This window comes from Opisthocomus hoazin, chromosome 9 (genome assembly GCF_030867145.1).
Source record: "Opisthocomus hoazin isolate bOpiHoa1 chromosome 9, bOpiHoa1.hap1, whole genome shotgun sequence".
In the NCBI taxonomy this organism is placed as follows: Eukaryota; Metazoa; Chordata; class Aves; order Opisthocomiformes; family Opisthocomidae; genus Opisthocomus; species Opisthocomus hoazin.
In genome coordinates, this window is record NC_134422.1 from 985,682 (window position 1) to 999,021 (window position 13,340).

The 13,340-nt window shown below is 45.9% G+C and overlaps 1 protein-coding gene across 6 annotated transcripts in view; it reads right to left on the bottom strand.

The window, feature by feature from the left end:
* The window catches only part of GPD2 (glycerol-3-phosphate dehydrogenase 2), a 137,237-nt gene that overhangs the window by 97,400 nt on the left and 26,497 nt on the right, over positions 1–13,340 (bottom strand). For all 6 annotated transcript variants that reach the window (XM_075430580.1, XM_075430578.1, XM_075430577.1 and 3 more), the window contains exons 4-6: positions 12,290–12,414; positions 11,192–11,289; positions 10,011–10,174 (exon numbers count right to left, since the gene is read on the bottom strand). In XM_075430580.1, the coding sequence (XP_075286695.1) occupies positions 10,011–10,174; positions 11,192–11,289; positions 12,290–12,414 (387 nt within the window). The remainder of the gene's footprint in view (positions 1–10,010; positions 10,175–11,191; positions 11,290–12,289; positions 12,415–13,340) is intronic.

The following is a 13,340-nucleotide window of genomic DNA, read 5'->3' on the forward strand; positions in this document are numbered from 1 at the left end:
TTCTACACCAGTTCCTGCTTTCTCATCTGCAACTCTATTCAGCTGAGGATAAACAGCACATAGTAGCCAGAGAGTGCGCTTTTTTAAGCAGCCGTCAGAAGCTCTTTTAATCCCAAGAGGGTAACTTTTGCTCACGTTAACCTTTTTACGCTAAGAAGTAACACCTCGGTATTGAGTATAGCTGCTGCACGGCACTGAGTCATGTACCGATGCACACCAGCGCTGCAGCAACCGCCCCAAACACGCTCTGGCTCGCGCTGCAACAGCATAGCTGCCATGTCCGCTTTTGCAAACTTCTTGCTTTAAAGAACAGGCCTGTCCCTGCAGCAGGCACGAAAGCCGCCTCACCTTTTCTCCATTTACAGTCTTTTCTGATTAGGCATATCTAGTTATTGCTGCGGAGGTCAGGTTTAATGGAGAGTTGGAAATTAGCCATGCAAGAAGCTAAATGGCAGTCTTAATGAACTTTCTCAAGAGGGCAAATCCTTCCGCAGAACCACCCACCAGGCTTCTTTCGAAAAGAAAAATACATTAAGAGCAGTATTTGAATGGGAGAACTAGGCCCACAGTACGGTTCCAATTTTATATCCCTGCATAATGCAGTCGTACAACTAAGTAGGGGTTTTTATCGTTTTCTTTTAAAAAGCTGAGGAGATAAAGGCAAACAAATATTTGCAAATTAATCTCTTGCTTGTATGTCACTCCTTTACCGATACCAGTGAGCTCCACTTCTGTAACTAGAATACTTCACTGCAACTCCGGCGGCAGCCCCTTGGATTTGGAACACAGCCCAGAAGCCATCACCCAGCACCAGGACAGGGATGCCGCTGGGTCCCCACAACACTGACACCCAGTCTCCCCAAAAGCACTGAGACTCGTACAGTTCTTTTAAAAGTCTGTCTCTGTACCTACACGTTGCATTCTTACAACAGCCTTGCACTGGGTAACTGCACGCACCTAGTAAAGAAAAGCAACGCATGAAATAAAATGATTTCTTTCACGGGCACGGAAGTTTTCTCGCTGTGTACAGACAACCCTTACCAAAACCTTCCAGATTTAAGGCTGATGAGTGATAATTCTAGATCACTATACATAACTAAGTTACCAGGACTGCCCGCGTCCTCCAGTTCTTAAACAAGTGCTTAATTGCATGCTCAGTTTTCTTACAAGCATTGGAACAGGAACCCAACATCTGCTGCGCGTACGGCAATCGGTTACGTCCCAGTTCAGGCATTATGAATCAGCTGGAGTGACTCAAAGTGGTTCCAGACTTCTCTGAGAAAGAACTCGGCAAGTTCTTTTCCTCAGACCTCAGCAGAGTAAGTTCAGAGGTAAACATCCCATTTGACTCGTGAGTCATGAGTCATTAAAAATGCCCCCAGACCTGAACTCTTTCTTGCTCTCTGAATCACATGAAACTTCACCCAAAAATGTGCTGAAAACGAGTAGACTTTCGAGGACACGCAGCACGCACGCATTTGTTCTTGGCCTGCTTCAGAGGGACGGGTGTTCTGACTCGGCCCCATCAGCTCCCTCACACCCACGTGGAGCAACGCAGCAATGCTACACCAGGCTGCTCACGCTTCTCCTGCGGCCCCTGTCTCATCGGAGCTCTGCTTTCCGCTGTGTTCTCTGTGCTCCTGGGACACAGCCCAGCCAGGCAGGGACAACACCACACATCTCCATACACACTTTGCACTGGAAAAAGCCCCCCACAACCCGCTGTTAGCTCTCCAAGGCCTGCCCTAAGACGCAGGTATTTTCAGCCCGTGCTCTGTGGGCGCTTTAATGGAAAGGAAAGCCGTGAGCCTGGCCTTCTTGCAGGTAAATCCATTCTAACAGACTCGCACTCAGATCTGACTCACCAAGCTTAAATAATCCACTAGCAGTCATTTTAAAGAAGTTTCCGGTTCCTCCGTTGGGCACCAGCTGAGACCACACGCAATAAACGTCCCTAGTCCCGTGAGCGACAGAGGTGAAGCGGCCGCCGTCAGCATCCAGCTCCCAGGTTCTGCTCCTCAGGCGGGTCTGGAAGGAGTCGTGCCCCTCTACCAGTGACACATTTACCAAGCCTTCACACACACCGCTCGACTGTGCGCTGCGGAGACCACCCAAGGAGCAGCCTAACCTCTGCTTCACAAGAGAAGCTGAGGGAACTTCAGAAAGTCAGGATTACTTTCGTAAGGCAAGACTAAAGGAATGGAGGAGCCTGTGCCCAAACAAATCGCATGTATGGATAAAACCAACCAAGACCACAATGAGAATTAGGACACGAAAGTATGATACATTCCAACTTACGTACAGAGTTATAAACAAGTGAGTTACATGGGCAAGAGACAGGAAGCCCACAAAAGCATTTAAAAAAACCCCAAAGCACAATACCCTGAGAACGTCAGTCTGACCAAGTCTACTGCCAGGCTCTGGTACAGAAGCAAAAACTCCCGTTGAAGCTGAGGTATCAGCACGCAGAAACACGCCACAATATCCAGGCACATCAAGCGAGAGCCAAATTTGGAATTATCGTTCTGTGCTACTGCTTTGTAATGATGTTGTTTCTCACTTCTTCTGTACCCGCCTTCAGCCTGTCACCACATCGCACTGCACTGTCAGCGGACGTAACGGCAGAGCGCTGAAATGAAACTAAACATTGTCACTGTCAGTTTGTGGAAACCGCGCTGAACTGTCACCCTGAACAACCGTCCCGGCAGCGCTGCCATGGCCGTGCCACCGCACCGACAGAAGCGTGATGACGTCACGACAGCTTACTGCGTACCCACGCGGCGCGAGAGCCGACCGGTGCTCCCAAGGCGCGCGCCGGCAGCTTACAACTGGGGCGAACCGAAACTGGAGGCAAACCTCGCTTTGCGCACCGCAGTAGCTATGTTTCAAGGCTCCATGAACTCGTGACGGATTCATCAGCCACCGCACGGTGCGTCCAGCAGGCGGGACGCCGGCCGCCGCTCTGCGGCCCAGCAGAGAGCAGCCGGGCCCGGAGGGAGCAGCCGGGAGCGGCAGCCACGGGCAGGATGGAGCTGGGGAGCGCAGCGGGGCTCCTGGGGACAGGGCACCGGCGGGCGGCCGGGACGAGCCGTTGGGTGCCAGCTGGAGGGGACCACAAGCACCCAGGGGTGGCAGGCAGCGGGCAGGGCTGCTGCTGACTGAGGGACTCACCCCATCCGATGGAGAAGTCAAGCCCCAGCATTTTAACTGGTAATTCTCCACGCTAACCCAGCGCACGGACAGATACAGGAACAGGCCAGGAGGTGCTCGGCAAGTGAACTCTGCCGATGGGAGAGGAAGAGCGCGGGGAGGAAGACAAGCAACGCACACGTCCCCGGCCCTTCGCGAGGCTGGGGCTGCTCCGGCCCCGTCTGCTGAACGACACAGGGACAGCCCCGGAGCAGGGGAAGCAGCAGCAAGGTGCACAGGCTTCCCATAACCCGTTTTCCCCCAACATCATCACACCTACAATATGGAACAGTGTACATATTAACTAATGACCGACTATTAAGTTCACATAAAATGCACACATATAAATTACAGCAGAGTTACATGCTTCGACGGAGTCTTTCCCCTAAAAGCCACGACACGCTGGGGAACGCTCAGATGTTTGTGGCACAATGTGCAAATAATGTCGTTTTGCTCAGGAATAATCTTAAATCTTCTAGCTAACACGATCTGAAGAATTATTCCCCATTCACTTCTTAAGGGACGCAAAAACCATCCTTTGCTTATACGAGCATTAAAAAAAGAAAAGAGAGAGGCACAGAATTCACTAGAATATTCATCATCTCCAACCTTAAACCCACAGCGTACAAACAGACGAATCCAGCAAGTCAGAGAGCAAAGCCAATTTAATCTGTGGCTCCCCTGAGGTAAATGTAGTTCACAGTCCTGCCCCCACCCCAACCTCAGCCATAATCCCCGCTTCCTGGAGGTAAGAAAGCACTGGAGTGAGGAAAATTCTGCAGCAGGATATAATGATCCAAAATGACAGGGACAATAATGACAATGAATTTCATGTCTCCCAGCCATGAGCTGGGGATGCTTGACTGGGCTGACTTACACAATTAAATTGTTACAGGTACAGCAGGAGACGCAGTTATCATCCGCCTGCTTTTGGGGAGGCCGCCTCCGGCGAGAGGAAGCCTAGCGCTGCGGATGCACGGCCCCTTTTGCCGGGGGCGAGCGGCCGCTCCTGCGGCGACGCGTGCGTGGCCGCACCCTTTGACAGCGGCACAACCGGGTTAAAGACGCGAGCCATTTTAGGCTATCGATTTTCGCCCTTCTGAAAACGCTAGAAGAGCTCCGGCGGATAAAGCACGGCACGACTCGAGCCACCCTGCGCCGAGAAGCACGACATGCGAGCAGAGCGCCAGCGGATTTCAGCAGAGAATTGGGCAGCACCGTTTACGACGGCTCCCGCTCCCTGTCTCTTCCCCCCGGTGTGGATACGCCGCCAGCGAGGACAGTCTCTTCCGCGGGCTCAGCCGGAGACGGGCATCGCCTTCCGCGCGCGTTCCACCGGAGAAAGCCAGCATCCCCTGGACCAGCCCTCTCGGAGCAGGCTGCCGATTTCCTTCAGGATTTCACACACAACTCTATTACACAGGCCAAGGGACAAAATGCATCTGAAAGCAACAGGACACGGGGAGTACGCGTGGTGTTTCCCAGGTTACACCCACAGTTAGTGTGCCTGCAAGGCTTCTCTCGGTCATCCAGCTTCAGTTTTGAAACACCAAGAAATATGGTTAGCCATGTATTTCACCCATAGAGTCTTTGTAGTGGCAAACTGCCAAAGAGTTTTTATATCCAGGGAAGGAAAAGAAAGTCATACAGTTGTCTGCATCAGTAATAGGGTAATACCCCTCTTACGGCTCAACATTCTCAAAATATTAATTTGTCAAATATGAATTATAAAGCTATAACATTTCATAATTCAGGACACACTCAAACACTAGGAAAAATAGCTACAAGAGCCTAAATAAAAAAAAAGCATTTATTCCATTTTTGACAGCTTAATGAATGCCCTACTCTTTTGCATTGATTTTTGTGTGTATGTGTGTCTGTGTGTGTGCATGTGTGCCTGGGAAGGATTTCTCATGGGGTTTGCTGTAAACAAGGAAAGCTAAATCCTCTGCCAAAGCTTCCTTTTCTACCTTTAAATAACCTCCATATTAAATACTTCAGGAGAGAATATATATACAAAAATACTGAGAATGCAAAAAAATACAGAACAACTACCTACGTCACAGCCAGCAAATTTGTAGAATAAGACATTAAACAATCAAATACCTTGATGTGGCAACACAGTCACAGAAGGAGTATATGTTAATTCCTGATTTCAGAAAACAGCAGTAAATTCAAAGAGCAGGGTCAAAGCCCTAAAATCTTAAATTCATGACTGATTCCAGAACACAAGTTTTCCTCACACACCTAAGGGCTCATCTTTGCAAGGCAAAAATATGTTAACAAAAAAGTCTGCAAGCACCTAGAGACAGAAAAATAACGCATCTTAAAAAGAACTGTGCCACTTCAAATTTCTAAATGCTTTAAATTGAAACATTCTGGCCAGTTGGATCTCTTCTTTAATGTTTTTCCTAGTTCTTAACATAGTGAAGTACGTATAATTTAAATGGAGATGAAATCTTCCATTTAAAGTGCTTTAAAATAATTCTGCCTACGATCTTGCGATCTCAGCCCAGCTTCTCCACAGTGCCTCTTCTCCAGTTTTCCTTGAGCTACATAAGTGGAACTGACAGATCACTGCTCAGATAGCAGCCACATTCTCCCCCCCAAAATGTTGCCTTTTTGCTATTCAGGAGTATCCTAATACCAACCAATGCTAAATGAAGTCTGACATGTACCCCTAAGAAACAAACTTGTAAGTTGTGGCTTCAAAGCAAACCTTGAATAAATAGGACACATTGTGTACACCCAGGCTAACGTCCAACATATGCTTTAGCTTCCTGATGCTGAGGCAGAGCAAGAATCGCCTCTGGTGAAGTCTGCGATTTGCTGCTGCTGGTACTTCCAACATTTATAATGTACCCTTTTTTTTTGCCTGTATAAACAATTTTAAAAATGTAATTAAGACGACCACAGCAACATTTCAGAACACAACATACTCATGAATAATGGATTATTTGACATGCCACTAGTTTGATCAACAATTACAAAACAAAAGAAAGCATTCCTGATCTTTCCTTTGCAAAAGAACATCGCCACCAATAAGTCATAACTGGACAGGTGGTTTTATCAAATAAAAAAGTAACCTACGCAATGAACGTTTTTAATTCTTCCCTTTGGGGCGGTGATCAACATGCCAAGCAGCGAGACGCGGCTAGTAGGTGCTATTAACAACTACAGACACAAAGAAGGCATGACAGAGACTGGAAGAGAGAAAAGCAAAAAAACAACAGAAAACTACATTTAACTGCACATACAGAATCAGTTAAGATACGCCTTTCTTAAAAGGCTGATGTATTTATTCGTTCTTTAAAGAAGACGACTGAGAAGGGATGGACAGAGCAGATAAAGACAGGACCTACTTTAAGATATATATATTCATCATTATTTAATGCCCTATTTTACGACTAATCCTTCTGAAAGAAGTAACAGGAGTTTAATTCAATCTTACATAGCCTTCTCTACTTTAACTTCAACTCCCTTTCCCTTTTGTCCTCCATTCCTCTGGATTTAGGGCATGAAAGTATACCATTAAAATTCAAGTATAGTAATTTACAAGATCTGAAGTGTTAGCGTGCTTGCTGAAACATTATGACTTCAAACAGATTTACTGAGGACAGAACACAGGTTAATTGATCACAATAAAATAATTACTGTGTTAGAACACAGCATGAGCCCATCCACACCACGGGCCATAGGTTGACCTACAGAGGAGTCACTACAGACAAAATTTAATTCTGTAATGTGGCATGTTAAGAATTGATTTTGTGGTTGGAAAGTTTCTCTTCCGGATTAGATGCAACCTCAAAGCACCCAAATGCATATTATGAACTCACAAATTTGATACTGTAGTCCTTCAGAACCACTTTATTCTGCTAGGAAATTGAGGTCTGGCAGAGCTTTGAGAGTTTTTAAAAATTTTTTTCACTGCAAAACACCATTTCTTTAAATTCTGCAAAAAACTGTGTATAACTAAGCAGCAGTGCTATAGGTAAAGCAAAACAAGGCCAGATATACCAGCATGGACAAGCAGTTTCACTGGCAGCGAAACTGCAAGCTTATTTTTGATACCTCCCACCAAACCAGCCTTTGAGAGTCCAGCTAGCACCACAGCTGCTCCTCTGAAGGAGCGTCACTAAGAGTCTCTGCCAGCCACCCGATTTTATGAAACCTTGGGGAATAAACAGAGTGACTAGGCAAACCTCTTTCTCCTCTAAACCGCTCCGAAATATTTTGCATGTTCCCTTTTTTTCTGTTTGACACCTCCTTGTTTCCAACACGCAGAGCACGCGTTTTCTCCCCATGGCTTGGGAAGGCAACCAAGCCATCCGCGACGTACAGGGCTCCGCACGGTACTGCTGCCCAGATGTTCTCCTCTACAACACCACCTGGTATCTTGGTGCTGAATTTCCATTGACGGCAACACCATTTAAAACAATCACTCGTCCAACAAACTTGAAGACTAATTTTAAGGCTACCTTGTTAACGTGTATCTTTAGAATGCTGGAATAGTAAATAGCTCTGATACATCCAAAATATCTATTTAATCAGAAAAAAACTTCAGTAGATTATAAATAGATTTCAAGTTATAGGGCTCTTATGAGAAGTGTAATTACAGTTAAGAGAACCACTTCATTCTTCTTGCATGCTCCTGGGATCCCTTAAAACAGTCTAAGGGATAGCTTATGGTAACGAAAAAAATAAATCTGAATTACTTTTCTGTGTGCTATTTACGGCAGCTCTTGTTACAGTATGCAAAAAACCCCACATAATCCCTTACAATAGCCTCTGAATTCCTCTAGACCTTAAAAATAACATAGAGAAGATGCAGTCTCCATCAGACATAGGGAAAAACCGAGTCCATCCTTTAAATCTCACTGTACTCCCAAATAAGAACCTCTACATATATATGTTCCTGCACGTATCACATATATGTATATTTTTTTTTTTCCATTCTGCTGAGCTCAGTATGAGACAACTTGCAATTACCAACACGTTCTTTGGCCAGAGCCTCATAAATGCTATCCGAGTCCAGAGCACTTCGAGAGCCCCTCCTGCTTCTTCCTGGGACAAAAGCCCCTATTGATAAGCTGATGAATAGTGTAAATGCAGTTCTAAAAAGGGAAAAGAACCACCTTTACAATCAATTTTGTGTGAAGACCTTTCTAGCTGCCAAAAGGTCAGAAACTACATCTCCAGGTAAAAACTAACTAGGTCTGTACCACTACTGAAGTAAATCAGTATTTAAGCTATTTATTCCTTGGAGAGCTCCTCCAAGCCTGCAACGAATCTCTGGCTTTTTGCCCTGCCCTGAACACATTCGACATTTTGATATTACCAGCAGGCCCCATTATCAAGAAAATTTCACCAAAACTTTCTGTCTTGGCAGGAAGTAGAAGAGGACTGTAGAAGGGGGAACACCAATCTAACTAGCGACACATTGTGAAACAGCAAAGATGTCTGATGCAAAGAAAAACATGTTCTGTCTTCCAGATGTGCCAACGGACCCAAGCGCATCAGGAAAGCAACCATGACCATATACCCTGGTACTCCAACTTACGCAGTGAACTTTCCAGCATTTAGAATTTGTAGTTCAGTATTTTTTAAATACCGAAGTTCTGACAGTTTGGGGATGGAATTTGCAGGCCATTAGAAAGTAGTGGGATAGAGCAGCTTGGATAAGGCACAAGACACCTGTACATCAACTCCAACGCTAATACCCCAGACAAGCAAAGTTTCTAGGTAGTCATTTGCCAAGTAAGCCAACTACACCTTCACCAGATTTTTTCAGACTGCCTTGGGCATCTGTAGGGCCTGCAGGGACAGAGCCAGAGTTCAGCAACCCCTTGCTTGGCAGACCCATCACTGCGGCACCTGTGGCTGCACAGCTCTCCTGGGGGCTTATCACCAGGCTTATTGGGCAGGACAAGGCAAAAAGGCTTATCCACTCTTACATTACAAACAAGAGGGACGCTCCTTCCAGACGTGAACGCACACGAACACTTCCGAACAGGAAAACTGCTATTTCCAGATGGTTGCAATGAGCTCTATTAAATCATCATTCTGTTTTGAATGAACATCAAAAGACTTGCAGAAAGCATCTTTCTTTTCTCCCACTCAGACACTGATTTTGTGTAAGTGTTATACACAAACGTACCTAAGACTAGCTGATACAATGGATCCAATAACTCGAGCTGGAGGCACTTTTCCTCTCATGAATTTCTAACCCTTTATTTAAAGGGGTTTTAACAGAAACCGTTATGCCTTATAGCAGTCTCTAGTACTTGATTATAATTACAGCGAACGCTGTCTTTGCAGAGCAACCCGTTTTATTGGCGATACAAAAAGTAATTGATCCAGCCCTCGTCCCACCCAGTGCAAGAACCACAACCAGCAGCCAGGTCATCTAGATGGGTTTGAAGACATCTGCACAGTGGAAGTGCTACAGCAAACGATTAAACATTACCGGAAGAACGACGCTTTCCTGACTTCTGGTACCTCAGAAGCAGCGTTCAGTCTGAGAAGCGCATAGCAAACTCAGGCACAGCGGGAAAGCTGTAGGGAACGACCAGAACACTGGAATGCTTTCACATAGCACTACGCCTGCTGGCCAAGAAAATGAATATATTCTCTCCTACATCCAGTAAGCTGCTGTTGTGAGAAACATAATTTATCTATCAAACTAACGCTTAAGACACAAGCTGAATCCTTCATTCTTCTTACAAAATCAATGTACGTGATCTACAGGTGCATACTTGTGTTTCCCCCCGGCCTCAAGACGCAGCACAAGGTAACATCGAAAGCACAGCAAGGCAACATACCGTCATAGTAGACAATAGCTCCCACCAGCTCGTCTTTGCGTAGCATTGGGAAGAGCTCCAAGGCTCTTGACTTGCTAAGGACGTAACTACTTTTCAGACACTGACTTCCAGCCACAAGGTCATACAGTTTTATTCCAAACCAGTAGTATGGCAGCTGCCACCATCTGTAGCAAAAAAAAAAATCCTGCTGAAGTGAAATAAGAAAAGCAAAAGTGCATGCACACGCTGTTATTGTAACATAGAACGCATTCGGTAACAGTGTGCTGAATTACACCAGTTTTACTTTGTACCATCATACAAATTCATGGTATCACAATATAATGTAAACATGCAAGAACTTATGTATTGTTCACTACTGTTTTCAACTGATCTACTCACTGCAGTCAGTCAAGCAGATTCAAGCCTTTGTTCGCTCTAGAATTAGGATCACATATTGGCTTTTTGTACTTCAGGGTGAGGTGAGATATTAAAGCTACGTGTTGAGGGAAGACCCAGGCTGTGTGTGCAAGCTGAAAGGGCTCCTCAGCTGCACATCTTGACTAATGCCTCCAGCACAAACAGGACCACATAAATGCAGCTGACCCCTGACCTAGACGAGCTCCAGCTAGGACAAGCTCCTCCTACTAAGGCAGGAATAAAGCCATACATGAAGATCATTCAGCAAAACCTCACTGCTCCAAGTAGCCTGTTACAGTGAGTCACTGTTCTTACAGATTTAATAACCGAACCCAAATCACTTGAAGTCTTTCTCTCACATGAGAAGCAAACTGTTCTCTCAACACCGACCTGTCACACTGGAGGCTGTACGGCCTAAACAGCACACCGCTCAGAACACTGTGACAGCAGGTGCTGGAGACAAAGGTGTACAGGAAAGAACAGCAACGAACACCCCGGGAATGAGAGTACATTCCTGCTGCAAACCCCCCTCCTCCTCCCCAGCGGGGCGACAGGAAAGCCCTGACCAGCGGACGTCCAAGATGTGCTCCCAGGCAGCAGCGATAGCTGCTTGGCACCGTGAGAGAATTTCATGCTCCTACAGCACGGCAACTTCTCACCTCCGGGAGGACAAAGCTTGTGACAGGTTTAACGACATCCTTGGGAAGAGGCACCTGGGAACTTCTCCGGGAAACAGCTTGCTTGTCAAAGCACTGGTAGAGAAGAGACATTACAGCAGAGCTTACTTGTAAACAGGCAGCATTATCGGCAGCGGCGCCGACAGGTGAGGAGCAATCTCCAGCAGATTTGCACGCTCCTCAAGTGCTTCTTTCACCATCTTGTACTGGAAAATACAAGCACACATGTGAATCCCAAGTTGCTCAATTTTGCCTCCACGTGCAACATTTAACAAGAAACTGTTTATCCAAGCAAACACCTTGCATTTTTTTACTGTTCTTTCAAAAACACACTGCCATTTGCTAAAAATTTAAAACAAAAACATTTCCCAAGAAAATTCAGTTTCCCTAGTTTCATTTTGGTGTCTTGGCAGGTCAGCTGAGTAACTTTTCATTTGAACGTGAAGCGCAGTAAGCCATGCCACTCCTAACTGTGGGCAGGAGGCACTTACGGAGGGTTAGAACTCCTCCCACAGCACAGCTTCTGCGCCGACTCCCACAATTACATCCCATACTAACTCCGAGTTGCGAACGCAGAGGCATTCTTCTCCAAATCAATCAATACGAATCAATACGAAGTTGTTCTTTGGCAAAAAAGAAGGCTGATTTCTATAGCTGGATAACTGCATGGTTTTTTTATTTTTCCCTGAGAAGCCACCACTTCTGTAGCGGCATTATAACCATTGAAACCTACCTTAAGTTAGAGGGGTTTCAAAGAGAAGACAAATCAATTTCTCCAAACAAGAACATCACGCTTCCACCAACACAAGAATACAGACAAGCGTTTGTGTACAATATCACCCACTTACCCTATTTTCTTTCCCCATTCCCATGTAAACAGGACAGCCACTCACTCCCCGAGATTCTGATCCGGACAGGTAGGAAGCTCTTCTTCTTCTGCTCAGCCCTGCCTCTGCCTGCCTTCCCCCAGCTACACACCGTCTACAAGGCAGGGCAATCAGATTGCCCATAAAAGCACTGAGCAACAGGCAGCAGTACCAGTTGCCCTCGTCAGGAAAGCTGAACTGGAGAAGACACTTTACATGCACAGTGGCTGTGGAATACAACAGCCAAGTACTGAAAAAATAAAAAGGAGACTGGGATATAATTGGGACAGTGGAAGTGTCTACTAGCAATTTTTGCCTAACAACCAGCATAAACAATTACCTGCTCAAGATCCAACTTCATGATGGCCTTCTGCAGGTATCTTACTCCACCGTGGATCAATTTAGTACTCCTGCTGCTGGTCCCTGATGAGAAATCATCTCTTTCTAGAAGGGCTGTTTTTAGTCCTGTGTTATCAGAAAACCAAATTAACTTCTTAAATTACACAATTTGTATGTAATTCATTAAAGACACTTCTCTAGGGTAGAGACAATCACAAGAAGAATTACTCTGTACATGGATAAATTTGTATTCAAAGTGTAGTGCACTGTCTATATTGTAATGAAAAATTTTAGCCTCCTTCCTAAGGGAAAAGTCAAAACAGAACTTAAACAGAAGCACATTAAAACCTGGATATTTCACAATCGAAAGGCATTACAGTACATTATAGGGGCCACACTCCCTCAAGCAAATTATAGTTCGTGTTCGTGGCAGGAACAGAATATTTTCATGAATACTTTTAACTCTTTGCAGCAGAGAGCTCCAAACCTGTCACGCTCACACGTTACACAGCGTACCAGAGAGGCCGACAACTGCCATCTCTGCATGCTTGCTTAGCGTCTGCTTCAGAGGGGCTCAAAGGTGGAAGAGAGCCAGCCAGGGGCAAGCTCACCGCTCAGGGAGAGCTCACTGCAGAACACGACGCGCACATACAGAGAACTCTGCCATACACAGAAAATCGTTTTATAATTGAGGCTTAATACAAAATATTGCAGCTTACCTACCTCAGAAGTGTAGCACAGTGAAAAATTAAGTTCATCCACAGTTTACTATGCACATACTGCTCATACAGCACACAGACACCCTCCTTTTACACATTACATAGGCAAAAGGGCGCACACACAAAACATTAGTCACAAGGTACTACAAAGCATTTCAGAAAAACCTTCACTCAGGAGCGCATCCAGGTGTGCCCGACACCGGCAGGCGCTGGCAGTGCGACCAGCGCAAGGAAGGGACAAGCACACGGCCGACGGCCACACACAGCCAGAGCACACGGGCCTTTACAAGGGACCTTACAACGGTGGTCCTACCCCACCCTCGGCAGCAGGCT